This window comes from Suillus fuscotomentosus, assembly GCF_016647785.1.
Source record: "Suillus fuscotomentosus strain FC203 chromosome Unknown F5891scaffold_31, whole genome shotgun sequence".
Classification (NCBI taxonomy): Eukaryota; Fungi; Basidiomycota; class Agaricomycetes; order Boletales; family Suillaceae; genus Suillus; species Suillus fuscotomentosus.
The window spans coordinates 489,780-516,471 of NW_024539543.1; the positions used below are offsets into that span (position 1 = coordinate 489,780).

Below are 26,692 nucleotides of genomic sequence, written 5' to 3' on the forward strand. Positions count from 1 at the left end.
ATTCTGGATCGCATTAGGATCTCTGAACCTTCCTTGGAGACACCCCCTCATTCTGACCATGAACGTTTGTCGATTCTTTTCAAGCGTGGACGAATTTATCATCACAGCCTCGTACGATTAAATTATACTACGTACGACGTCCGACGGGCTCAAGATGTTATTAACCCGAGGACGCCTCATTGCAATGTTATGCTACTCCAGCATGGCGATGGCGATGATGGCAACTACCGATACGCGAAAGTCCTGGGCGTCCATCATGTGAATGTCGTTTGCGCGGAGAACGTGTACGAAGCTCGCCGGGTGGAATTTCTGTTCGTTCGGTGGTACGAATCGGTCCAAAGCCACGCATGGGAAACGCATGCATTAGGTCGTGTTCGCTTCCTACCTTTGGAGAACCCTAACGCCTTTGGATTTGTGAACCCAGGAGATGTTCTAAGGGCATGTCACATTATCCCGGCTTTCTCTCGAGGCCGGTGTAACCCAGATGTTGGGATTTCCCCTCTTGGGGGAGACAAACACGATTGGAAGGAATACTACGTCAACAGGCAAGCGATTTTCATTGAATTCTCTGCGGAACTTACGATTTAATAGTTTCGTTGATCGGGACATGCTCATGCGATTCCATTTTGGTCTTGGTGTAGGCCACGTATACTCGCATAGGCCAGGGTCCTTAAATGAGGGTCATAGGCCAGCACCACACCCCCAGATAGCCGCCGCAATGGAAGATGGACATTTAGAAGGTGAGGAAAGCCCTATGGACGTCAGCCATCCTGGTGATGACGAGGACGAGGGCGATCATTTTGGTGTCGAGGAGCCGGATTTCTTTGAGCTGGGAAAGAACACAAGCGGGGAGTCACTCATCGACGCACTTGATGAGATGTTCGTTGAGCATGTCTTCGATTACGAAAATTAATGTTCCATTACAGCGATGACTCCTATTCTGATCGAAGAATATATACTTACTGGCTGATTTTCGGCTCGGTGCCATTCTTACCTGACCGTCGCTCTTACCGATATGGTAGGGCGCAGCTTGCATGCTAAATGCTGGCCGATCCCTCGCTAGCTATAGTTTTTCCTGGCCATCACCTGGCCATCAATGGCTAAAAAATAATTGATTGTAGCCTTCGCTAATCGATGATCAGCGTTGTCAATTCGCAGATAGTTACTAACTTCGTTGGCCATACTTATAGTCCCTCATCAGCCGCCACTTCCCCCAACCGGATACAGTTTCATCAATGATCCCAGTGTGGCTATACGTTCCACAAAGACCAGAAGTTCTTCAGCAACTTGTGCAATTGAACGTAAGTGCTAGACTCTGTACTACAGACCATCCGCTGATGGCCCTCCCTCTAGCATGAAGAGGTTCGCCAACGCCCATCGACCGTTGTTTCTTTTTAACTTGCTAATTTCAGCACGCATTTGTCATGTTGACTAAGGGATCATACGACCTCATCGGATATCTAGCTGATCACTACCAGATCAGTCCAATCTATGTGAGTCTTCCTCAAAACCAATGATCCCATCTCATCGTATTCGTTCCAGTGTGACACCGCTTTAAAGCAGGGTCAACCTTGGCTTCATCAACTTTACCAGATTGGGTGGCTGATTCTCGAGGAGGCGGATACCACTCAGCTTGTTCTTCATGCTTTATTCCACATGACGGTGAGAGCTTTGTTATGCTAGACAGTTCACCTTTAGAAGAGAGAACCTAGCCAGCCGGTGGTGCTTATATCAGTGCGATCAGCTCCACTTATTGTAGACCTAATTCCCAAGGTGTTCCACTGCCAACGTGGTCGGTAAGTGTCGTTCGTTCTTAACACTCTTATATGGCATTTATAGTGTTACATCGATAGCTCGAAAACTTACGGGCAAGATCAGTTCAATTCCACCCTGCACCATTTCCGTACGGTTATCCGCCCCCTGCATATCCCACTGCCACCCCAACAGCACAATCTACGTCCGAGGCCCAGGCCTCCTCCTCAAATATTGTCGAGACATACCCCTTAGATACACCCCTGTCCTCCGATGCATTCTCTACCATTGACCTCCAGCCCATGTCCAACGCGGACTTGGATTTTGGCTACCAACACTGGGGGTTATCTACTACCACATCTATCAGCAGCGTCAGCGAGTCAACATGGCCAGTGTCAAATGAACTGATAGAAGCATCTTACGAGCAGCCAGTCCTCAACAACTTTCATCCCGATCTGCAATGGAGAGACAAGAACGCTAGCGAGTGGACTAACTTAAACCAGTCACAAAGATCGACCCTTAACCGTGAAATGAAGCAATCCCTTTGGCCACGTATCGTGCTGCTGACAAGGTGGCTCTTCATGGGAGCTTTGTGGATAGGGCAGGATAGAGACTCACTCAGTGTCTCTCCGGCAGGACGTAAGGCGTTTGATCACCAACAGCTTCCTTATCGCGCTTGATATGATAAACACCAGCTACGAGGAAATGCTCACACAGCAAGGTGGGCGCCTTGCATCCTAGGCACAACGAGTCGCTAACATTTTGGCCAGTGATTGTCATCGAGGATGGACAGACCGTCTCTGTAGGTTGGAAAGCATTCCGCGTGAATGTATGCCTCTCTTATCTTTGTTCGCTTCCTAACTAATAAAAGCAGTTGGCTAAGACCCTTGATAATGTGAAGGCAGAGCTAAGGAAGGTGATCAAAGGTGCGATGTCAGTGTACACCAATTTTTGCCAAGTGCACAATATGGAAGAAAGAATCAACTACTTCGTTTCGCTTTTGAACTCTGACAAGCGCTATCAAGTATGAGGCCGGAGACTGCACTGGCTCAATTTAACCTTACCTTTCGTTCTTCAGGTGCAACGGGCCATTTCAGAACTTATAGTGGAGCAACTTTTCAGAGAGCTCCTGTGGGCGTCCCTACTCCGTCCGATCAGTGGGTTGGGAGATGAAGGCCGCAATGGGAGGGTAGCGGATCTCTTTCCAGAAGAGATACTTTCAAAGTTCAAGTGCTTGGCACAACAGCCGGTGTGCAACCTCTTAACCTTCGTAAGCTCCCCTTCCCTCTGTCCTTGCTTATCGAAATGATAAATGCCGCGTCGATAATTCAGATCTACAGCACCATGACTATGGTCTTGAAGGAAATAAACCCGAGCAACATCGACTATCATACACCAGACATAATGCACGTCATCATTATGTCGGCCTTGGACGAGATGTATGCACAGCCCCACCTGTATCCCGACTTCAGAGGCGCGGTAATGGCCCTTCCCTTCCTAATGTGAGTATTCTTTTTGTACGCTGCATTGCCGTTTAGGCATCATGTGTTCATTACAATCTACATTCAGGGAGCGTAACGTCCTGCCCATCGAGCCCAAGTCGCAACGCCCAGGATTCGTCTCGAACAGGTCAAGAAGGAGGAGAATGTTGGACGTTGTCGATATCGACACTCAGTCAAATACTAATGATGCTAGCATGAACGTGTTCGGCGAAGTTCCGAATAATGGTGGTTTTACCTACGAAAAGTCTCTCAGATCAGTATGGGATGTACCCGAATCATACTTCACAGGTGCTTAGGCTGTAGTGTTCCTTCTGTTCTTGTACCAATTTTTTACTGTACACTGTACTACTACCAACCAGCCAGCTATGACATGTAACATGTAACAGAACATTTGTATTATAAACACAGTCTGGGGAACAAGTCTGTCACAGATTCCGGTAGTGCAGTGTCAGCCGCTCGGCTCAATTTGGTCAGAGTTTTGTTACGTCAGCTATAGTTGTGCAGCGTGCACACTGCACAGACAGTTCTTCTCAACGTTCCTCATAACTTTTTCATCCCCCGATGGCTCTTTTGTGCCTGCTACCTGCCGCCCTTATCAAGCACGTTCCCATTCTCCATCCAGGTTTGCTCATTGGCTCTCCGAGCCTTCAAGATAGCTTTGAAATCTGTCTGATCTATACTTCACATTGGGCGCAAGTGAGAACCTCGAAGCAGCACCCCCTCAGCGGCTGTATGTAACCCAAAGATACTCCGCTCCACAGACCCACATTTCAACCGAACCCCGCGTTAGTGATGCAAACAAGTGAGTTTTGCTTGGCAGCCTGCATTTGACCCTTTACCGCATTTTTGGATAAGGTCACCATTCGTCTTTTGCGTACACTGAATCGATACACATTCGTGTGTTCGAGATGCATTCTTTGTATTAAAGTTGGCCATAGTCGTAATGCATGTACTAATAACTCAGCTTCTTAGGTCGGTTCTAGATCTCGTCTAAGAAGTCCCTCGATTTACAACGACCCTTCCCCACTCTCCTGTTTCAGCAAGTATGTCACTCATCTTGCCCACGAGTCTATCATTTGGCAGGTCGGGCTTGGTCTCCTTAGCCCACCGATTCCCTTGCACTTTTAGTATGACCTTTTACATGCTTACAGTGAACTTAGGTCTTCCATCTTTGTCTCAGGATACGTCTCTAGGTGTATATATGATCGTGTATTGATTCGCAGCACATGTGACTATACAATCTTCTATGTAGGTCCTGCGCATCTGGTGCACTCAGCGTCACTTGTGAGTCTGAATAATGAAATAATGACGACACTATTTGACTCTTGTTGATACGGCCAGTGCGTTTGATGGCCAGTGAGTTTGATGGCCAGAGTTTTTGATGGCCAGAGCTTCTAACCAGTAAAGCATCCGCGTCTCCGCAATTCTCAGGCGTTCAATCCCCGTTTATGAATAAATAGTATCACCACGCCTTGCGTGCTTCGCACTGTACACTCATCATGTCAACCTGCCTTTCACCGGAGGTATTCGATTACTCAAGTGCTCGCGCGAGCATTTTCGAGCTCTCAAACGCACTAGGCAATAAATTTTTAGATACCTACATAGGATTCATAGCAAGCCAGAAGGTCGGTTGGGTAGTTTCATGCCCTTGTGTTTTTTTTAAAAAAAAGATAACATACAGCTCCGGACAGAACTATACGTCCTGTCATTCTTGCTGAAAGATCGCGTCTATCCTGGCGATCTTTGGGAATTAGTCGGGGAGCGCAGTATAGAGGCGACGCAGGAGGAAATTCTGCGAAGACATCAGAGCACCTGTACCAGTGGGGACGAAGAAAGGCATGCAACCGTAGAGCGAATGCTCATGGATGAGAGGAAGAAGCGGTGTCAGATGGAGGTGTCTTTATACAGTCAGGCTATCGAACTATTGGAGCAACATCGGATGTGTGAGCTTCTTTCAAATTGCATGCGAATGTACGGTCTAAACCCTCCTGCTATGCGTAGCGCGTCTTGGCATTCGACCTAGGCATGTCATCAGGCCTTCCCCACCAAACTCATGGCAAACGGTTGTACCAACACACTGTGCACCTTTACCCTGTGCACCTTTGGCCTGCTCGATAACAACACGAGGAATGTGGGAGGCTTGGTTGACGAGGGACTGATACCCACCTCATTTCAGTTGCAGAATCTGAAATTTGGTTCGCCTCGCAGGAAGAAAGGCGAGCACCCATCAGTTTGAACGTCAGTAACGCGACAACCTGCTTAGCTATTCTCACCGCATCTCTACAGTGCATTAGCCCCTCATTACCCCTCTCGAGCACATGGGTCACCACCGATGTCCAAGAGGCCTTTTACAATGCATTCCAAGAAGAACTGAACATGCAGGCAGAACTGATGACGATGTCCCTTGCTACCAGGCACAATAACACCTATCTGCGCAACCTTGGGCTGGATTTACTAATCCTGCAGTCCAAGACGCGCCGCGCCGAAGCTGAAATTGAACTCTATAACGTGGCCATTGAAAATGCCCATGGGTTCGATCTCTGTGGCAGCAGTAGGTACAAGCCGATCATATTCCCTTCCATTAATTGATGCCCTAGCAGGTTCAAAAACACCCCTCGACACAACCATTCGAAGACCTCTATGCAAGGCAGCGCACTGTTACGACGAGGACGAGGAAGTTGACGATGGTTCAGAGGGCTATGAAGACTACGAAGACTGGAAATTGTGAAGACTTCGACATTCGATGATGTCAACTGAGTAGTCTGGACTCTGGACTGGGATTATAACGTTATCTTTTTTTTTCGCATGGAATTGTTTTTTTGGCCCTCCCACCGGCGCCCTGGCCTTCATGAATTATTTTCGCCTTGTATTCTGCGTTGTATCAACCATATGAAACAGTAGTGTGTAAACAGTGTAACAGTGGAGGCCGTTTGGAGGCCGTTAGTAACAAAACTCAATATGCAATGGGCTGAGTCAACTTTCGCTTCTATTAGCAGGAATCTCAACTTGAAGCTAATTTAACTATCTTCGAGTAACTCAGATATTGATAAAGTGCCTTCACATACTACCTTCGTCTTGTTCACCACTATCTCCCCCTCCCCTTCCCCAACAATCTGTACTATGAGCTCATACTAGAAGACTGCCACGGCATGGTCAGGGCAGAGATTTTGAAAGAGACTGGGACCAGAATTGACGTGAAGTTGCGGTGTTCTACCGGTGAGCAATTCTTCTGGACGTTGGCTTGACTGAATTGACCAGAAAGTCTACCTAATCGTGATGGACAGTCTGGGGGCGTGTCAGCCGAGGTCAGCCGCTCAGATCAATTCGGTCGGAGTTTTTATTCATACATCGCGACGCGTGCATACCTTCGTGACTCGGGCTGCATAGTCCTCAACATCCTGCTGCTCACGGGGTGCTGCGAATGATCTGGGAATTGAACGGAGAGAAACTCATCCAGTATTTCAGTGCAAGTGCCTGAACAGGATCGTTGATTTTACTCCAGCATGTTAGCCTCCATCGTGGGGCTGGAGAGCAGATCGAGTACAAGATATGATCAAGCTCAGCCTATTCAAGTTGAGACTCCTTACCTCGCATCATACGTGAGACTTCAACATTCTGTTTGGGCGTCACTGATTCGGCGATATTCATAGATGTTACCAATCGCCCATACTGATGCAAAATTCGTGCTCGCGGGCTTCGCCTATCTTGCGGGTTCCACCTCTATGATGAGGTACGTTTGTATCACCTGATTCGAGACATTGACTAATGAATTAGGGAGATGCTACAGATCGTAGTTCACCGCGTTGAACAATAGCACGATCACCCTCTGCATTTACTCTTGGTCCTGAACCTCGGCATTGTCACAGTATTCGCCTGAACGGTATGGTCAGTTTGCTTCACGGAAACGTGTTTTTGACGTACTTTGAGCAGGAGAGGGAGCATTCCATGAGATCTGATGTGGAGGGTAAGTGCTGACTCCTTCCGGTGCGTATTCCTCCAATACCCTTGCCCGATAGCTTTCCTCCAACCAACGAAGTCTATACTTTTGATACAGCTGTTCCAGCCTTGAGTTGATCTTCTCCGCCAGCTGCAGTCGCTCTTTCAGCTTGGCCATGGAGTCTACCTCGTCTTTCTCGTGCTCGTTCGCAGGCTGAGGAGCCCCGCCGTTCCACGACGTGGCATCAACACTCGCCTCACTACTCCATGACGAGCTTCGGGAACGGCTGGTCGTGTTTATGGCGAGTTCTTCGCCGCTTTCAGTAGCACTATGCACTAACTCGATTCTAAGTAAAGCTGTCAGGATGTTTCGACACAAGGTGGATGTTATCTGGCTTGCCGTAGGTTCAAGTCGATACTGCGTCCTCGCAGTTTTAAGGTTTGACGCCCGGATTGTGGCATATCGAGCTTAGGTGAGCGTATTCTACCGGTGGCGAGCTGCAACGAGCAAATGCAGAGGGAGCTATATACTTCATGATGGCATGCCCCGTTTTCTTCTAATCATCAACTTACAAACTCTCTATCCTAGCTCAAGGTTGACACATTGTGGTACACAGCCGACAGTTGGGCCGAGATCGCCTGGCCACCGTTTGGCTGCCATTTACCGTGGCCAGCTTCTGCCGTCATTATCCTATGGCCATTCTTTGCCGTCATTCATTTCAGCCACCGCTGGCCGCCAGCTTCCCTGGGTATTACATATAGCAAGCCCTAGAGATAAAAGCTACTTCCGGTCTATTTGCGAAACCTGGGATACACTTCCTTCCTTTCATGACCATCCAGGACGCCACCTCCAGCATCCCGAGCAAACGCAGCTCGTCGGCCTTATCAATGGCTCCTCGAAAAAAGGTGTAAGTAGTCCCCATGTTGACCACAAGCTACATAGCCTCATTCCATCCCTCAGCTCCTCATCTGATCCACTTGTCTTCCACGGACGCCACTTTGGTCGAACGGTATTTGCGTTATGCAACTACCCTTCCCTACTCACCAACGGTATCTTGAGACTTGAGCAAATGGAGGATACCCCATTAGAGGACTTTCCTGCTGAGTGAATGAGTATTTGTGCATTTGATATTCGCCTTATGACTGACGTGCTTGGCAGAGAGCAACGAGAACATCGTGTCTTTGAGCAGCTCTTGGATTCCTACCCCGGCCTTCTGGAGCGCTTGAAAGGTGGATCTGAGGAAGAGATCCTTCACGTAGGAGAGCTGGTACACTTTTTTTCAGTGCAGCGAGAGAGAGTTCTTATAATTTACAGGTCGGCAAGGGAGCCGCAGGCGCTAGAGGCGACGATACAAAGACATTGAAATCTGCGATCCTCGACTGGATTTCCCCGAAAGGAGAAGCGATACAGCCCCCTTTACACAGAAATTCCAAGATTGACCGTGGTTTTAATCACGAACTTACGGGATCACTGCTTTGTCCCGCTGGGTTGGATTGGAATGACCCCCAGTATGTTGCGATCTTCCATCATTTGTGCAGCCCTGAAATTCTTTTCGTACTTATAGGACCAAAGAGAACCTCCGAAGTGGTGAGATGCTTGTTTGTGGGGATCAGTGGCCCATCTTTTTGTACGCCCACCACATCTATGATCCTGAAGATCCATGGTCCAGTCTTCTTAGGAGCCGCTTGCTGACATGTGTGAGTGCGCGTCCGTTTTTTTCACATAATCTATTTACTACATGGTATTGCACCAGGCCTATAAGCATGTCTTCACGTCTCCGAGTTCGGTTGACAAGGAGCCGAAGGCCACGCGATCCGGGAATGCTCGCCTCCACGGAATGAACTCTGTCACCATAGCCTCCATAGCCTATATTGCCACTCAGGTTCGTCGAGCATCATGCTTCTGCAGCGGAACCACTTTAACATACCGCTGAAGGTGCGATTCGCTCTCAGCTCATCCTCAGTGTTCTCGCGGACCGACACAACCACAGACTCCGAGACGTTTTACCATAGCCTTCTAGACCTCTTAGAAGACCCTGAGGAATCCCAGGAAGTTGACGAGCTGCTGACCTGGTGGAATCGGTATGTTTGTCACCTTTCACTTTCATCATGTCATGAAGGCTGATATGTTCCATAGTCAAATTTTTCCTGCTTCCTCTGCCGCCAGAAGACCTATCAGCGCCAACAGCGCCTTATCCAAGATCCGACAAAGGCGCATTGCCCTCAAACGAGCTGCAGTTTTGGATAACATTCATTCGTAGTTTTAATTATAGTATCGTCTGTTCATAATCAATATACATGCGACCTCATGACAACCTGTTCTAACACGCTATGAAATAGTAGCTGTTTATAATAATGTCGTGTTTTGCAGCGGTCAAACATTATGCTTGCACTTGGCTGGATGGAAATAACAAGCTAAGATTGCATGGGATCACTATAGTTTGCCTGCATGGTGATAGAAGGGACTGAATTGCCAGTACCAGCGCCATGGCACCCTTGACATGATGCAGCCAAGCTTTCGAAGATTCTGTCGTTCAGGGAGTGTTTGCAAATTTTGTCTTGGTTCGTTCATTTTACATATGATGGCCATAACTAAGTAATCGCTGACGGAGGGCACCGCATTGTCATACCTCCGCACCTTGGGACTGAAGGCAGCCCCCATCCAAAACAGTCTGGCCTTGGAAGCTTCCAGCAGCTAGACAGAGAATGCAGAGCACGAAAAAAACAACTGAATTTGTGTACAGGCTATCATATGCTATCAACATTGGCTGGTTCGATAGCGCACCGCCGCTTGTAGCCTGAATTATGTACTTCGCAGATATGAGCAACGCAGGCCAGCATCACAATGTCATACCTAACGTGAGCACCAAGTAAATTCTTGTCGACAGTGCAATGGCAAGCTCCCTTGCATAAGGCAACCGGACTGACATGGCTTAGTGATTCATTGTAGAAACTCGACACTCTTGGGTTGTAGGCAGTGTTGGTCCAATATAGTCCGGCCATATAAAATTTTAACCGTCACTGACATCTGTTCAGAGATTTCACAGGAAATAAAAACAATCAAAGATTGCATGGCATGATCAGGGCAGGGCATAAATGTGATGTATTGCTGCTGGTCATCAACTAGGTGACAGTGGTCGCTCGTAACAACTGAACCTTTCATTGTCACGGCAGGTAGGTGTTGCAATATGTACAATCTTGGTGGCAAGCTGACAGGCCATTGTGACTAGACTGTCACGACTGTGGATTTGGTGGGTTCCATTCAAGTAAGTCCGGGTATATAAAGCTTTCTCATATGGGGTACAATTATGATGAATATTGTGCAAATTTTAGATCAGTTAAAGCTTGCTAAGAAATTATCGTAGTCGAGTCGGTTACCTGATGGTGGTAGATGAGAAACTGAGTTTGGTCAACTTGAGACTGTCGTCACGTCATGTGATACCAGTCGAAGCGCATGTCACACCGCGTTGTCACGGTATCCCTTGGTACTTTCAAGTTGGCTCCCATCCGACAGTGAAGTTGCGCATCTGGGCAAGACTTAGGATGAATGCATCCAGGAGCTTTACCACTGCAGGATAAAGGCGGGCGTCGACACAATCTTTCTTTAGTTTTGCAGAGGCCTGTGGCCGACTCGGAGATGAGGAGAACAGAAACTACTAGACAAGCAATGGATCACGCTGGATTCGGATCATCTCAGGTCATAGCAACCCACCTAACGTGCCTCCTCGTTGATGCTCCACGTCCAATACATGCTCAATTGATTTGCCACAGAACAATGAACTCCCGGCCTGACGTCGCAAGAGACTGAAGTCTCTACAAATCACACGCGTAAATTTGGTGCTGAGGTCGTCCATTCCATCATGATATCGCTCCGAGTCGTGTTCTAATGGCTATCGGTTATTCACGAAATCTACGAACAAATTACTCTTGCTTTCTGAGGCAGGCCAATGCAAACGTCAATCTCAAGTTGTTCGATCGTTTCGAACACGATGCTACCTACGCCATCCTTGATCCTACAGATAGTTGTAGTGAATCACTACAACATCGACAGATGAAAGCATTGGAGACCGAGGATATTGACGAAACACTTTGAGTCTAGTCAAAAGCCTTGTCGTGAAGCGAGTTCAACTCGCCGTAACCTCAGCCTCGGACTTGTTTGACCAAGATCTCTTTTGTTAAGAGACTTGGTACCTATGATTCGTGTCACAATCTGAATATGTGGGGATACAGTATACCACATAATCATCACATATGATGACCTACATAACATTTGTAAATGACGAACGACCTTCCAAAAACAACCCCCACCCTTCGAATCTGCTCGACAAAGCATGGAATGGCAAGCAACTGTACAAATGGTAGGGAGGCACTCCCATCTCAACGCACAAAGACCGTGTTTCTGCGAAGCGCTGTGCTGCTAAAACGAAGTCACCTTGCACAAAGGCAACCTCACCCAGCCCACGGATGTTGAATGCTTTCGCATGCAGGTTGCCTTGCATGTTGCAACCTTCAATCGTGGCGGTGAATTGAGACGCAGCCTTGTCGTACTCCCCTGCGGCGAGCTCGATGAGTGCGGAGCCATAAGATCGGTGGAGAAATGCACGTGCATTGCGCAGGGCAAAGAATTGGAAGGGCTCTGAGGATTTGTGGATGAGCTCCCTCGCAAAGTCATGATTCTCCTGCTTGCTCGCAACAATAGCCTTCTGGACGGTGTACCAAAGGACACCGTCCGAATATTGACCCTCGAACATCTCTACAAGTTGGTGCAAAATATCCATTGCGTCGGATAACCTGCCTTCGCAAAATGCAATTTGTGCAAGCCCCTCAAGTACGTCCCTGCGAGCAAAAAGATCCCCAGTACTTGGGCATTGCGGGAGAAGGTCTTCTAAGTGCGTGTTTGCCTGTACAAAGTCTCCCCCGTGGTAAAAATTGGCCCGCCAGTACCAAATATTGGATGGCAAGCCCCAGTCGCGATCTTCTCCGGACTTCACAAATAATTCGTCCACGAATGCTGTTAATGTATACATTCTGGCCTTATCCGAGAAATACAAGACGTAAGCTTTTGATGCTTCGCTGAGAAATGTCCACGAGTCGGCGTGTTGGAACGCCTCCAGAACCTGTTGGGACTGAATGAATCGGCCTTGACACCTGTAGATATCTGCACATTGGACGACGCAGTGTGCTGCGTTTTCATGGTCGTCGACGGTAAGATAGAGTGCTTTAGCAGTTTTGAAAGCCTTCATCCCTTCGGTGAGCTGGGTAAGAGTGGTGTAGAGCGCACCGAGATACTGCAGGCAGCATGCTTTTGGCCCCCGCGTGGAGGAGTTCTCTGTTATTTTGAAAACAATTGGAGTAAGGATGGTTGGGCGAGGTAGATGCCTCTGCAAGCACCACAAAAACTGCCAGCAGATGTCATAGGTCTCTTCGATGACATCTGGGACGTAGGCAAGGTCGAAAGCAACTACGTGCTCAATGTTCAGGTGATCCGAGGTAATTATATCAGCATAGTGATCGTGTTCTTCCAAACAGCAGTCGACGGTGCGATAGTAGAAGTTACGTATCTCTCCCAAACAAGCGGAGTCAGGTGCTTGCAACGAATCGCGCACATAATGTCGAATGGGGGCGAGCAACTTGATGAAGCTATCCTGACGATAAACAAGAGATTGTCTGCAAAGGACATCGCATATAATGTCGACTTGCGGGAGCGACGGTAACAAATCGCTAGCCAGGGTATCATTAAGGCCCTGTGGCAAGAAAGCGATTATGGTCAGAAGACGACGAGCATCATCGCCGAGGTCCTGTATCGATGGCGAGCTGAGTGACAGCTGCATAGTGTCCGACAAGCTTTGGAGCTTCCCCTTGCCAGGGTCCAGCACCTTGCTGTGCCGATTGTTCCACCTCTTCAGCAGTGTGGCTGGAGACCAGCTATTTTGCTGCGCAGCGTTCGCGAGCAAATTGATGGAAAGGGGGTGGAATTCCAATTCCTTGAGTAGGTCCCGTATGTCTTCCCCAGCCTCGCTACAACTGGCGTGTTGATAGATTTGAAAGAACACTGCTTGAGCAGCGCTTAAGTCCAGTGGCGGAATATCTTTCGTTATCCATCGCACGTTCGGTGCATTCCTTCGACTGCGTGACGTGAGGATCAGGATAACGCCAGGGATGTTTGCAATGTCAGCAATGGCTGGTGGTATCTCTCCGAGCGCCGATGATCCACTGGCCTCTTCAAAGGTCTCAGCGTTATCAAGGACAACGAGGGCGCTGGCAGAACGAAGAAGGGCAGATATTTGCCGCATAGGATCAGCACCAGCAAGCTCTATGCCCAGGGCTCCCGCAAAACGAGTTGTGAAAGTCTCAAAGGTGATGGTCGAAGGATCAAGACCATCATAGGTCACGAAAAAGCGCCTATCAGCAAATTTCTCCATGGCAGGTGGTTCGTTAATGATAGCTTTGGCAAGGGAACTCTTCCCCATGCCTCCAAAACCGATTAACGCGATATGTTCATCGTTGACGACAAGGTTTGTCATCTCCGCTACGAGATCCTCACGTCCATAAAACATAGAGGGGCGTGACGGGGGCACTGGTGGATGATACCTGATCGCCTTTAGAGGATACACAACGTTCGCTGAGATGTTAACTTACCTTTCGACATTCCCATGAACATTGTCCTTGAGTCCTACGGTCCGCGCGTTCATTCCAATCGCGAGACCAACGAGCATCTCAGCCTTAAAACATTATCCAGTAACCGTAGCTCTAAAGGAGTTCCAAAAACATACACTGAATAGTGGGATGACACGATCCAAGTCCTTTTCCCATCCGGCAATGCGGTCGCGATCACTCGTGACAGACAGGAGCCTCTGCCAAAATCCTTGCTCCTTTTTTGAGGCTACTTCACTATTGATACGATTCACTGATCTGCATGGCACCATTAATTTGTAGCAGAGGTGAATTTGGTTCGGCTCACTTGTTCAACTGGGATAAGGCATGGCCTAAGTATCCTCGCAGATCGTCGTCAGTGGCATACTTGGTCGCTCTTTCAAGGATTTCCCTGATAGTCTCGCACTTGTCGACGATCGCCTGAAAATCGGACTGATTCTTGATCACTGACTGCATAGACCTCAGGATCCTTCACGAACATTTTCAAAGGCTACGTCAACGCACCTGCGCGATGATCAGGATATTTGCGACCGTTCCAAGGATACCTTTCGCCAGATCGATGGGTACGAGGTCTTTTGTGATATTGATTGCCGTTATAGCGACATCCAACAGTTGTATCGCATCATCGTCCTGCAGCGACTCCTTGGTTTCAGAGGAGAGCTCCTTAACGTTTGGGCCGTTCTATGTCAGATCAAACATACGGCGCTGACACTAACTTTGTGTCTTCTTGCCTTTGCCTTTTTAGAACTTCTTGTTTTCGGCTTCATCACCTGCCAGTGGACGCGTGTGGTGGATTCCGAGTCTCAGATCTCAGTCATGGAGTGAAATGCCTCCACCTGCTTCAAGTCACTGGAGGGTGAGAAACTGCACAGCATGCATGATAACGCACCAGCGTCTATCATGGGGTCTAGATCTCAACCTTTCGAGAGTTGTTCGAGACGAGAGTCAAGCTTAGGGCCAAAATAAAAGAATTGTGTCACATCATGTGATACTACTAGACGCGCATGTCACATCGAGTTGTGACAGCAGCATATTTTTCGCTACCACATCTTGATTCTTCATCGACGCCGGCCGGGTAGCACCACCTCGAGCTCAACTTGAACTTTGAGAATCCATTCATATTCTCAAATCTCGTACCATTTACTGAGCTCATTGTTCTCATGGGCAATATGATAGCCATATGTGCTGTGCCTATTTTCCCGCCACCTCCATATCGCTGCCGGAGTCGCAGCTGAGGTCACGAGTTCCGACGAATGTGTTATTCCATCCCACTCGAACACCACACCGATCGACCGGACTCCTAGGTTCGACGCGAGGCCAGTGTCCTGAACCTTTTCTAAATATTTGCAGTGGTGAACCAACACTGCAGATATGAACCTGGGTAATACACGCTATGAAAACCGTACACCTATTCAACCAGTTTAAGCTGGAGGATCATCGTCAATTTAAAGGTGCAGACGAGCCAATGCGATTCATGGGATAGCACCTACATGACGCGCGTGAGAATGAGCTCACACTCGGAGAAGATGGGACGAATGAATTGTGCGTAGTTATCGCCTTTCGACTATTTTTCTCTATTGGTCTAGCTCATGGGAGAATAGCAATTACCTATCGTGAGTTTTTGTCATCTTTTTTCATAAACCTTCGATCTGAGGAGATGTCGCAGATCCAGCTCGCGCACTACCATATGAAAGTGGAAGTGAGATATGTGATGATAAGAACAGACGCGTTCTCTATAACACATCTGTATCACAGCCTTCCCGTGTCATAGCAATCCCAGTAACACTTGAAGCTTAAAGTTCCATGCGTTCCGCTTCACTCATCTCCCGCGTTCGTCTCATCACTGTTTTGTCATAGATATATCATGATGAAGCCACTCGTACAATCGTCCCAGATACAATGACAGGCTGTTGTTACATGTACATGTATATGATCTACATAATGTTCGTAAATGGCGACTGACCCTCTATAAATAGTGTCCATGCAATAAATCTGTCTGGCAGAACAACGAACACATCGCAACTGTACAAATGTCGCTCAGGCACTCCCATCTCAGTGCACAAAGACCGTGTTTCTGTGAAGTATCGTGCAGCCAACGCGAAGTCACTACGCACAAAGGCAATCTCCCCTAGTCCCCGTTTGCTATACGCCTTGTAAATAAGATGTTCTTGGATATCACAACCTTCAATGGCAGCTATGAAATGGGACTCGGCCTTGTCGTATGCGCCCGCAGTGAGCTCGATGCATGCCGAGCAATAAGATCTGTGGAGAAATACGGATGCACTGCGCAGCTCAAAGGATTGGAGGGATTCTGGAGCTTTGTAGATGAGCTCCCTCGCAAGGGCATGATCCCCCTGCTTGCCTGCAACAACGGCCTTCAACACGATATACCACAAGGTATTGTGTGAATGTTCTCCCTTGAACATCTGTACGATTTTCTGTAGGGTATCCATGACTTCGGATAGCCTGCCTTCGCAAAATGCCACCTCTGCAAGCCCCTTAAGTGCGTCGCGGCGGGCGAAGTAGACTCGAGTACATGTGCATTGTAGGAGAAGGTCTTTTAAGCGCTCGTTCACCTGGACAATGTCTTGCCTGTAGTAGCGTTTGGCCCGCCAGTGCGAAATCTTGGACGACAAGCCAATGCGGTGATCTTCCGAGTCCGAGGACTTCACAAATAATTCGTCCGCAGATGCTGTGAATGTGTACATCCGAGCCCTATCCAAGAAATACCAAACTCGGCTTTTCGTTGGTTCACTGAGATACTCCCACGACTCGGAGCGTTGAAAGCCCTCTAAAAGCTGTTGGGATTGAATGAAGCGGCCTTGACATCTGTATCTGTCTGCACAAGTGGTAACGCATTGGGCCACCATTTCGTGGTTGCCGGTGGCGAGATAGAGTGCCCCAGCAGCTTCGAAAATCTTCATTGCCTCTGTGTGCTGGGAGAGAGTGTCGTAGAGCCAGCCAAGCCTATACAAGCAGGATGCTTTGAGCTTATACGTGGAGGAGTTCTCGATGATATTGAAAATAGCGGGGGTAAGGGTAGTTGGGCGAGGAAGATGCCACTTCAAGCAATTCAAAAATTTTGGGCAAGCGCGATAAGTCTCTTCAGGGATATGGGCGAGGTCGAAAGCAACGACACGCTCGATGTTGAAGTGATCCGAGATAATGATATTAGCATGACCGTCTTGTTCTTCCGAACACTGCTGGACGGTGCGATAGTAGAAGGTGCGTATCTCTCGCAAACGTGTGGAATCAGGTGGTGGCAACGAATCTTGCACATAATGTCGAATGGGCGCGAGCACCTTGATGAAGTTGTCTTGACGATAAACAAGAGATTGCATGCGTAGAACATCGCATATAGTGTCGACTTCTTGGAGCGATGGCAACAAATCGCCAGCTAGGTTGTCGTTGAGACCCTGGGGCAAGAAGGCGATTATGGCTAAAGTACGACGACCATCCTCGCCAAGAGCTTGGATGGATGGTGAGTCGAGTGACAGCTGCATGGTGTCTGACAAGCTTTGCAGCTTTCCCTTGCCGGGGTTGAGCACGGCACTGTGCCGATCGTTCCATCTCTTCAGCAGTACGGCTGGAGACCAGTCATTTTGCTGCGCAGTGTGTGCGAGTAAATTAATGGAAAGGGGGTGAAAATCCAATTCCCTCAGCAGGTCATTTATTTCTTCCTCGGACTCGCTGCAACGGGCGCGAGGATAAGTTTGAAAGAACAGTCTTTCTGCAGAACTCAAGTCCAATGGCGGCATATCTTTCATTATCCATCGCACGTTCGGTGCATTCCTTCGACTGCGTGACGTGAGGATCAGAACAACGCCAGGGATATTTGCAATGTTGGCAATGGCTGGTGGTATTTTTTCGAGCGCTGACAACGCACTGGCCTCTTCGAAGGTCTCGGCATTATCGAGGACGACAAGGGCGCTAGCGGAATGAAGAAAGGTAGATATTGGGCGCAAAGGATCAGCGCCGGTGATCTCTATGCCAAGGGCTCCCGCGAAATGAGTCATGAAAGTTTCGAATGTGATGGTCGAAGGATCTAGATCATCATAAGCCATAAAGAAGCGCCGATCAGCAAATTTGTCGATGATAAGCTGCTCGTGAAGGATGGCTGTGGCAAGAGAACTCTTTCCCATGCCTCCCGGACCGATCAATGCAATGTGTTCACCGTTGACAATGAGGGCCGTCAACTCTGCCACGAGATCATCGCGGCCATAAAACATGGAAGGTCGTGATGGAGGCTCGATTGAGTGATACCTGACTGCGTTTAGAGGATATTCACAACCCGCAGAAAATAACAACTTACTTTAGAATATTGGCACTAGTGTTATTGCCGTCGAGTCCCAAAGTAAGCCTTTCCACCTTCATGGCAATGCCAGCGATCGCTTCAGTCTTGAAATGTCATTCAGCAGTAGAAGTTCAGGTCGAGTCACAGAGACGTACATTGAAGAGTTCGAGGGCACTGCCTATGTCCTTTTCCCAACTAGCAATCTGGTCGCGATCAATCGTGGCAGAGAAGAACCTCTTCAACAATCCTTGCTCCTTCCTTGAGACCACCTTATTATTGATATCGTTAACTGATCTGCTTAGCGTGGTTAGTTTCTGACAACAGTAGAATTGGGTTTGCTTACGAATTAAGTGTCGATAAAGCATGGACCAAATATCTTGGCAGATTGTCGTTGGTAGTGTCTTTGGTCACCCTCTCGAGAATTTCCCCGATGGTCTTACATTTATTGACTATCGCCCGGAAATCGGATTTGTTCTTGATCACCGACTATACGGACGTCAGGATGTGTTAACCTCATTTTCAAGAGAGTGACACTGACGCACCTGCACAACCATCAGGATATTGGCGACTGTTCCGAGTATACCTTTCGCCAGGTCACTAGGTACGACGGTTTGTACGGCGTTGATGCCTGCTATAGTGACATTCAGCAGTTGGCTCATATTTTCGGCCTGTGACTCCTTAATTTCAGAAGAGGGTTGTTTAGTATGTGGGTTGTTCTATCATGATGTTAGATCAAACAGTGACGGCCAAAGATGTTCCTTCTTACCTTCGATTCATTGGATTTTCTTGACTTTGGGCTTTTGGATGGCATCACCTCAGGCTGAAGTCGTGTGGTAGATCCTGGACTGTATTCCATTGGGGTTCAGTCGATTATTGAGTGAGCGTCTCTGCAGGCTTGTGTCGAAGGTGAGAAACAGCACACTATAAATGTATAACATCCCGGCGCCTGATACTAGTACCATTCTCTGCTTGTCGCCAGAGCCTAACCAGTAACTCTCTGTTAGTTGATTGGTGACCACGCTCGCACCAAGTTTTCGAAATTTCATGACCGTGGTACTGCGGCGTCGCGTCCAATGTTGAACGTTGATACTAGGACACATTCATTGCTTCCGGCGAGTCGATGATCGATCGATCAATATACTCCGATCATCCGAAGAGATTTTATGTAATTCTACGTGTACAAAAGAAGACAATGCACCACCTTAGCAGTGCACGCTTCAAGTTGTTGTTGAATAAAGCTCAAAGAGGAGCCTGCCGCAGTGAGCAGTCTGACCTTCTCAAGATATATGACACTAAATGCGGACTCACAGTCGAACAGCTTAGCTAGCCCTCTGATTAGAACCACGTATCGACTCTTCTCATTCAATGTCACATCGTCAGCTGTTATCATTAGACCTCGTCTTCAGCACATGCCATTCCAACACATCCCTTCTATAATCTTCTGCTGTTCTTTCCGACTCAAAGCCAAATCCATTTGCATCCTCGACTAGAAGACCATCAACCTTACTCCATTATTCGGGAGAGCTGATAGCCGTATGTTTCTTCCATCTTCCTCTCTCCCAGACATACTAAATCCCCAACGAACAGGTATACGTCTCTCAGGCAATATACCTATTCATACGACTCCTCGCCACAAGCCTTGCCCTAAATCCTTGCTGTGGCGAACCAACGCTGGAGATTTGAACCTAAGCGGTACAATCCACGAGGAACTGAACGAGAACATAAGGCGGTGCGAAGTACGCATCCGATCAACTCGAGGATTGGAGTCAGTAACCTCTGGGTGGGCGAGCCAATAGCCAACTTGGCGAATTGCGGGAAACTTGGCTGCAGTGATTCAAGGGCATGAAGAGGACTTGGAACGTGTGATAAGCTAGTGCTCGCGCAGAAATTGACAGGACTAACACGAGATCTCCAAAGCTGTGCGTATATCTGATGTTTGTCTCACTGCCTTGCCATGGATACGATACACTGCTCATGAAATATCACCGCAGGCTGACATATATCATCTACGTATTATCATTTGCAAATGGCGACAGACCTTCCAGGAATAATCACCATGCTTTGAATCAGATTTGTCTGGTAAAGTATTAAATGGCGAGCAACCGTACAAATGTTACTAGAGAAGCACTGCCCATCTCAGCGCACAAAGACCTTTTTTCCCTGATGCGCTCTGCGGCCAAAGAAAGGTTACCATGCCAAAAGGCAATCCTCCGAGGATTTCAATGCTCACATACACTCCACTAGTACTCCTTCAATTGATTGGGTCGACAGTGACATCCTCCCTGGCCCGCGACCCGAATCATGAGATTTGAGGTTCTACTTATATAATCGAGCCACGAATACTAATACTATATAGCGCAGCATTTGATTTAGTATTGATGAACAAAACGACCGGTGCGCAGGCTTAAAATACTTAAGAATCCGATCATGCGCAGTGCACCTACCTCAATTCAATACCCATGGCATCGTATATAGTATCATGATCATCACAAATACCCTTGATACTTGCTGTTGACAATCACAGCTGCCGTGTTGCAGTGCAGCACGCTACAGTACTTATTGGCAACTGCTTGCTGCACAGTGCAGACCTCCGTTTACCCTCGAGAATGTCAGCCCCAGACACTTTCGGTTTACAGTTAGCCAAGGTAATCCAGCCGTGCTTTTGAACAACCTTTCTCTAATCCCTCCATCTATTCAAGTACACTAACGGTAAGGTCGGGCTGGTAACAATCTTATCGTTATTCACGATTCTCCGAAGTCGCTGCATCAGCAATCCTAGTAAGTTATGTCTCTTCAATTTTATTATAGCTGACTCTGTGTGACCAGATTTATGACTACTTTGTCACCTTACATTCCGAAGTCAGAATAATCAGCCACTCGTACCTTGGTGCTGATATTTGTCGTAGGTCCGATGGACTCGGGGACGGAAGTGGGGACTCATTCGGACCACCTTCACGATTTCACGATATGCACCTTTTGCTGGTGCGCTTATGACCTCGTACTGTAAGTCACGCCGGTGCGCGCTAATATGCAAAAGCTGAATTCCTGACCAGCCGCTATCAAGACATGGGGCACGCAAGATGTGAGCACACCTTTGATCTGTGCAGTGCCGATCACAACTCACATCAACATATAGTGTGCACCTTTCAACGATGCTGTAAACGGTTGGTCCACATAACCCATGACATGACGTCGCGATGACATTTTGCAGGCATACACTTCTTGGGCATCCTTGCCTCGGAAGGTTGGTTTTCGCATTTCACGTTGAAGTACGCATTTATAGTCGCACAACAGGTCTATTGATTTTCAGGGTCTACGCCTTCTCTGGCAATAAAAAGGCTTATCTTACTATTCTTCTCTCCTTTGGTTTGGTACAACAATATCTCCATTCCACTGTGCTCCACTGACCTGTATGCACAGGCCATCTTGGTGACGTGTGCGATTCTAAGTGCTGCCCCCATCAATTTGAACATCCCAGGAGGCAAGGTCGAAGCTCGCTTCTTAGTCTGAGTATTCATCTCCTTTCAGTCGGCCCCCCTTGTGTGTTGGAGGGGGCTCGTAGCAGTACCCTCGGGTATGGACTCTTGATGTTTTTCGAGATAGGTGAGGCGACTATTCTATCCAAAATTCCCCACTTGATAATTCTAATTCACTCCCAGTTCTCATGTCCACAACTGTATTTTTAAGATATCGACACTATCTGGGTTCTCATAGTGCACTGGTGAGGAGTATCTATCGTGATGGACTACTATACATGTTCTGCATCATGAGTATGAACACCATTGTTACTACTAATTTCGTGCTAACATCTCTGTAGCGATATCTATGTTTAATGTGATGATTATCGCTGTGTTGCCTGTGAGTTCTTTCTTTGTTTTGTTGACCTCAAAGAACTGAGTAGACTTCCTAGCTCTCTTACAGCGAGACGCTAAACGCGTTAGTCCGCTCAATTATAGGTAGATATGTGTCGTCGAAAGCTCACATTCCTCATTGTAGACCTCAGATTGTTGCGCACAGTGTTCTTGCTTCTCGAATACTGTTCAATCTTCAAGTGAGCGCGGAGCGACCGCTCTGGCTCGACGACCGATCGGCGATCTCAATGGAATCACTATCACTATCTCGTATACATACATTCAAAGCGCGACCTGGAGCCAGTGAGACAGCTAGCCAGACAGATGAAGCTTAGACCTGTTGATAGTTCTGCGAGTTATACAGACAGCGCTTGTTATTTGAGCTTGTTTTTTCCGTGTCTTTCGTATTTTAGTGGCGAGCTACTCTACTACTTAGTGTATGTGCTAACAAACATGAGGAAGTCAGTTTTACACAGTTGCCTCACAGAGCAGGTGACAGAAAATTCAACATATTCCTTGCTACGATCTTCATCCATGCCGCCGGGTAGCACCATCTCAACTTGAACTTTGAGAATTCATTCATATTCTCAACTCTCGTACCAGCAACCAGTGAGTTTATTTTTCTCATGGGCAATCTGATAGCCATGTAATATGCTTTACCTATTTTCCCGCCAGTGCACCTCATATCGCTGCCAGAGTTGCAGAGGTCCCGAGTTCCGACGAACGTGAATTATTCCATCCCACTCGAATGCTACGCCGATCGACCGGACTCCTAGGTTCGACGCGAGGCCAATGTCCTGAACCTCTCCCAAATATTCCCATTGGTGAACCAACACCGCAAATATGAATCTGGGTAATTCATGAAAACTGCGTGCCCACTCGACCGGTTTAGGCTGGAGGGTCATCGTCGATTTAAAGGTGCAGATGAGCCAATGTGATTCATGGGATAGCACCTACATGACGCGTGCGAGAATGAGCTCACAGTCGCAGAATATGAGATGAATGACTTGTGCGTAGTTATCGCCTTTCGACTATTTTTCTCTACTGGTCTAGCCTATCGGAGACTAGCAATTACCTATCGTGAGTTTTTGTCATTTCAATACTTCGATCTAAGGAAATGTCGCAGATCCAGCTCGTGCACTACCATATAAAAGTGGAAGTGAGATATGTGGTGATAAGAACAAACACGTTCTCTATGTAACAAATCTGTATACCAGCCTTCCCGTGTCATAGCAATCTCAGTACGCACTTGAAGTTCCATGCATTCCGCTTCACTCATCTCCCGCGTCCGTCTCATCACTGTTTTTTCATAGATATATCATGATGAAGCTACTCGTACGATCGTCCGAGACACAATGGCAGGCTGCTATTACATGTACATGTATATGATCTACATAATGTTCGCAAATGGAGACTGACCCTCTAAAAATACTGTCCATGCAATAAATCTGTCTGGCAGAACACCGAACGGATCACAACTGTACAAATGTTGCTCAGGTACTCCCATCTCAGTGCACAAAGACCGTGTTTCTGTGAAGCATCGTGCAGCTAACGCGAAGTCGCCACACACAAAGGCAATCTCCCCCAGTCCTCGTTTGCTGTACGCCTTCAAATGAAGATGTCCTTGGATATCACAACCTTCAATGGTGGCGATGAAATGGGACTCGGCCTTGTCGTATGCGCCCGCAGTGAGCTCGATGAATGCAGAGCAATAAGATCTGTGGAGAAATACGAATGCACTACGCAGCTCAAAGAATTGGAGGGATTCTGGGACTTTGTAGATGAACTCCCTTGCAAGGGCATGATCCCCCTGCGTGCTTGCAACAACGGCCTTCAACGCAGTATACCACAAGACATCGTCTGAACGTTCTCCCTCGAACATCTGTACGATTTTCTGTAGGATATCCATGGCGTCGGATAGCCTGCCTTCGCAAAATGCCACCTCTGCAAGCCCCATAAGTGCGCGGCGGTGGGCGAGGCAGACTTGTGTACATGTGCATTGTAGGAGAAAGTTTTCTAAGCGCTCATGCACCTGGACAATGTCTCCCCCGTAGTAAAGTTTGGCCTGCCAGTGCCGAATCTTGGACGACAAGCCAACGTGGTGATCTTCCGAGTCCGAGGACTTCACAAATAATTCGTCCACAGATGCTGTGAATGTGCACATCCGAGCCGTGTCCAAGAAATACCAAACTTTGTCTTTCGTTGGTTCACTGAGATACTCCCACGACTCGGAGCGTTGAAAGCCCTCTAAAAGCTGTTGGGATTGAATGAAGCGGCCTTGACATTTGTATCTGTCTGCACAATTGATAACACATTCGGCCACCATTTCGTGGTTGCCGGTGGCGAGATAGAGTGCCCCAGCAGCTTCGAAAATCTTCATTGCGTCTGTGAGCTGGGAGAGAGTGTCGTAGAGCCAGGCAAGGTTATACAAGCAGTATGCTTTGAGCTCATACGTGGAGGAGTTCTCGACGGCATTGAAAATAGCGGGGGTAAGGGTAGTTGGGCGAGGAAGATGCCACGTCAGGCAGTCCAAAAATTTGGAGCAAGCGTGATAAGTCTCTTCAGGGATATGGGCGAGGTCGAAAGCAACGACACGCTCGATGTTGAAGTGATCCGAGATAATGATATTAGCATGACCGTCTTGTTCTTTTGAACACTGCTGGACGGTGCGATAGTAGAAGGTGCGTATCTCTTGCAAACGTGTGGAATCAGGTGGTGGCAACGAATCTTGCACATAATGTCGAATGGGCGCGAGTACCTTGATGAAGTCGTCTTGACGATAAACAAGAGATTGCGTGCGTAGAACATCGCATATAGTGTCGACTTCTTGGAGCGATGGCAACAAATCGCCAGCTAGGTTGTCGTTGAGACCCTGGGGCAAGAAGGCGATTATGGCTAAAGTACGACGACCATCCTCGCCAAGAGCTTGGATGGATGGTGAGTCGAGTGACAGCTGCATGGCGTCTGACAAGCTTTGCAGCTTTCCCTTGCCGGGGTTGAGCACGGCAGTGTGCCGATTGTTCCATCTCTTTAGTAGCATGGCTGGAGACCAGTCATTTTGCCGCGCAGTGTGTGCGAGTAAATTGATGGAGAGGGGGTGAAAATCCAATTCCCTGAGCAGGTTCTTTATTTCTTCCTCGGCATCGCCGCAACGGGCACGAGGATAAGTTTGAAAGAACACTCTTTCTGCAGAACTCAAGTCCAATGGCGGAATGTCCATCGTTCTCCATAATACATCTGTTGCATTCCTTCGACTGCGTGACGTGAGTATCAGGATGACGCCACGGATGTCTGCGATCTTCGCGATTGCCGGTGGTATTTTTTCGAGCGCTGACAACGCACTGGCCTCTTCGAAGGTCTCGGCATTATCGAGGACGACAAGGGCGCTAGCGGAATGAAGAAAGGTAGATATTGGGCGCAAAGGATCAGCGCCGGTGATCTCTATGCCAAGGGCTCCCGCGAAATGAGTCATAAAAGTTTCGAATGTGATGGTCGAAGGATCTAGATCATCATAAGCCACAAAGAAGCGCCGGTCAGCAAATTTTTCGATGATAAGCGGCTCGTGAAGGATGGCTTTGGCAAGAGAACTCTTTCCCATGCCTCCGGGACCGATCAATGCAATGTGTTCACCGTTAGCAACGAGGGTCGTCAGCTCCGCCACGAGATCATCGCGGCCATAAAACATGGAAGGTCGTGATGGAGGCTCGATTGGCTGATGCCTGACTGCATTTAGAGGACACCCACAACCCGCAGAACATGACAACTCACTTTAGAACGTTGACACTGGTTAGATTGCCGTCGATTCGCGAAACGACCTCTTCTACCCTCATGGTAATGCCAGTGAGCTCTTCCACCCTCGTGGTAATGCCAGGGAGCTCTTCCACCCTCATGGCAATGCCAACGAGCGCTTCAGTCTTGAGATGTCATTCAGCAGCAGAAGTTCAGGTCGAGTCACAGAGACGTACATCGAAGAGTTTGAGGGCACTGTCTATGTCCTTTTCCCAACTAGCAATCTGGTCGCGATCAATCGTGACAGATAAGATACTCTTGAACCATCCTTGCTTCTTCCTTGAGACTACCTTATTATTGATATCGTCAACTAACCTGCTTAGTGTTGTCAGTCTCTAGCGACAGTGAAATTTGGTTTGCCTACGAGTTAAGCTCCGATAAAGCATGCGCCAAGTATCCTGGAAGATTATCGTCGGTAGTGTCCATGGTTGCTCTCTTGAGGATTTCCCCGATGGCTTCACATTTCTTGACTATCGCCCGGAAATCGGACTTGTTCTTGATCGCCGACTGCACGGACGTAAGGATCTTTTAAACTCATTTTCGAGAGTGACGCCGACGCACCTGCACAGTCATCAGAATACTGGCGACTGTTCCGAGTACACCTTTCGCCAGGTCACTAGGTACGACGGTTTGTACGGCACTGATGCCTGCTATAGTGACATCCAGCAGTTGGCTCATATTTTCGGCCTGGGACTCAGAAGAGGCTTGTTTAGTATGTGGGTTGTTCTATCATGATGTTAGATCAAACAGTGACGCCCAAAGATGTTCCTCCAGACCTTCGATTCATTGGATTTTTTTGACTTTGGGCTTTTGGATGGCATCACCTCAGGCTGAAGTTGTGTGGTAGATCCTGGACCGTATTCCATTGGGTTTCAGTCGATTATTGAGTGAGCGTCTCTGCTTGCTTGTGTCGA

The 26,692-nt window shown here is 48.0% G+C and overlaps 7 protein-coding genes across 7 annotated transcripts; 3 read left to right on the forward strand and 4 right to left on the reverse strand.

The window, feature by feature from the left end:
- Positions 1-718: 718 nt before the first annotated feature.
- On the forward strand, positions 719-5,982 carry F5891DRAFT_980950 (uncharacterized protein; the record flags this gene model as incomplete). The annotated part of the gene is made up of 22 exons (XM_041377061.1): positions 719-879; positions 1,202-1,301; positions 1,413-1,493; positions 1,543-1,662; positions 1,699-1,796; positions 1,874-2,391; positions 2,523-2,581; positions 2,627-2,678; positions 2,712-2,776; positions 2,831-3,001; positions 3,085-3,254; positions 3,322-3,542; positions 3,663-3,723; positions 3,952-4,056; positions 4,238-4,297; positions 4,507-4,538; positions 4,596-4,610; positions 4,860-4,879; positions 4,936-5,197; positions 5,431-5,492; positions 5,541-5,805; positions 5,855-5,982. The coding sequence occupies 22 exons, from the start codon at positions 719-721 to the stop codon at positions 5,980-5,982; spliced, it is 2,826 nt and encodes a 941-aa protein (XP_041225298.1).
- A 925-nt stretch (positions 5,983-6,907) lies between these two features.
- Positions 6,908-7,877, reverse strand: F5891DRAFT_980951 (uncharacterized protein; the record flags this gene model as incomplete). The annotated part of the gene is made up of 3 exons (XM_041377062.1): positions 6,908-6,999; positions 7,176-7,537; positions 7,792-7,877. The coding sequence occupies 3 exons, from the start codon at positions 7,875-7,877 to the stop codon at positions 6,908-6,910; spliced, it is 540 nt and encodes a 179-aa protein (XP_041225299.1).
- A 141-nt stretch (positions 7,878-8,018) lies between these two features.
- On the forward strand, positions 8,019-9,451 carry F5891DRAFT_953484 (uncharacterized protein; the record flags this gene model as incomplete). Its single annotated transcript, XM_041375190.1, has 8 exons — positions 8,019-8,098; positions 8,152-8,295; positions 8,350-8,458; positions 8,506-8,699; positions 8,756-8,888; positions 8,945-9,073; positions 9,127-9,272; positions 9,328-9,451. The coding sequence occupies 8 exons, from the start codon at positions 8,019-8,021 to the stop codon at positions 9,449-9,451; spliced, it is 1,059 nt and encodes a 352-aa protein (XP_041225300.1).
- A 1,712-nt stretch (positions 9,452-11,163) lies between these two features.
- F5891DRAFT_394238 (uncharacterized protein) lies at positions 11,164-14,153 on the reverse strand. Its single transcript, XM_041371677.1, has 4 exons — positions 14,152-14,153; positions 13,964-14,102; positions 13,830-13,912; positions 11,164-13,781 (listed from the first exon to the last, which is right to left on the reverse strand). Exons 3-4 carry the CDS (start codon positions 13,904-13,906, stop codon positions 11,450-11,452), a joined length of 2,409 nt encoding a protein of 802 aa, XP_041225301.1. The 5' UTR covers positions 13,907-13,912; positions 13,964-14,102; positions 14,152-14,153; the 3' UTR covers positions 11,164-11,449.
- Positions 14,154-15,485: 1,332 nt separating this feature from the next.
- F5891DRAFT_394263 (uncharacterized protein) lies at positions 15,486-19,225 on the reverse strand. The gene is made up of 6 exons (XM_041371678.1): positions 18,905-19,225; positions 18,681-18,854; positions 18,482-18,624; positions 18,294-18,432; positions 18,157-18,242; positions 15,486-18,107 (listed from the first exon to the last, which is right to left on the reverse strand). Exons 1-6 carry the CDS (start codon positions 18,992-18,994, stop codon positions 15,779-15,781), a joined length of 2,961 nt encoding a protein of 986 aa, XP_041225302.1. The 5' UTR covers positions 18,995-19,225; the 3' UTR covers positions 15,486-15,778.
- A 1,183-nt stretch (positions 19,226-20,408) lies between these two features.
- On the forward strand, positions 20,409-22,343 carry F5891DRAFT_394305 (uncharacterized protein). Its single transcript, XM_041371679.1, has 15 exons — positions 20,409-20,783; positions 20,838-20,847; positions 20,897-20,916; positions 20,965-20,997; positions 21,045-21,141; positions 21,192-21,220; positions 21,275-21,302; positions 21,350-21,382; positions 21,433-21,509; positions 21,559-21,619; positions 21,667-21,712; positions 21,826-21,908; positions 21,956-21,996; positions 22,049-22,094; positions 22,142-22,343. The coding sequence occupies exons 1-15, from the start codon at positions 20,745-20,747 to the stop codon at positions 22,294-22,296; spliced, it is 798 nt and encodes a 265-aa protein (XP_041225303.1). The 5' UTR covers positions 20,409-20,744; the 3' UTR covers positions 22,297-22,343.
- Positions 22,344-23,379: 1,036 nt separating this feature from the next.
- F5891DRAFT_1189537 (uncharacterized protein) lies at positions 23,380-26,644 on the reverse strand (the record flags this gene model as incomplete). Its single annotated transcript, XM_041367181.1, has 6 exons — positions 23,380-25,708; positions 25,758-25,903; positions 25,955-26,093; positions 26,143-26,285; positions 26,340-26,504; positions 26,555-26,644. The coding sequence occupies 6 exons, from the start codon at positions 26,642-26,644 to the stop codon at positions 23,380-23,382; spliced, it is 3,012 nt and encodes a 1,003-aa protein (XP_041225304.1).
- Positions 26,645-26,692: the final 48 nt, after the last annotated feature.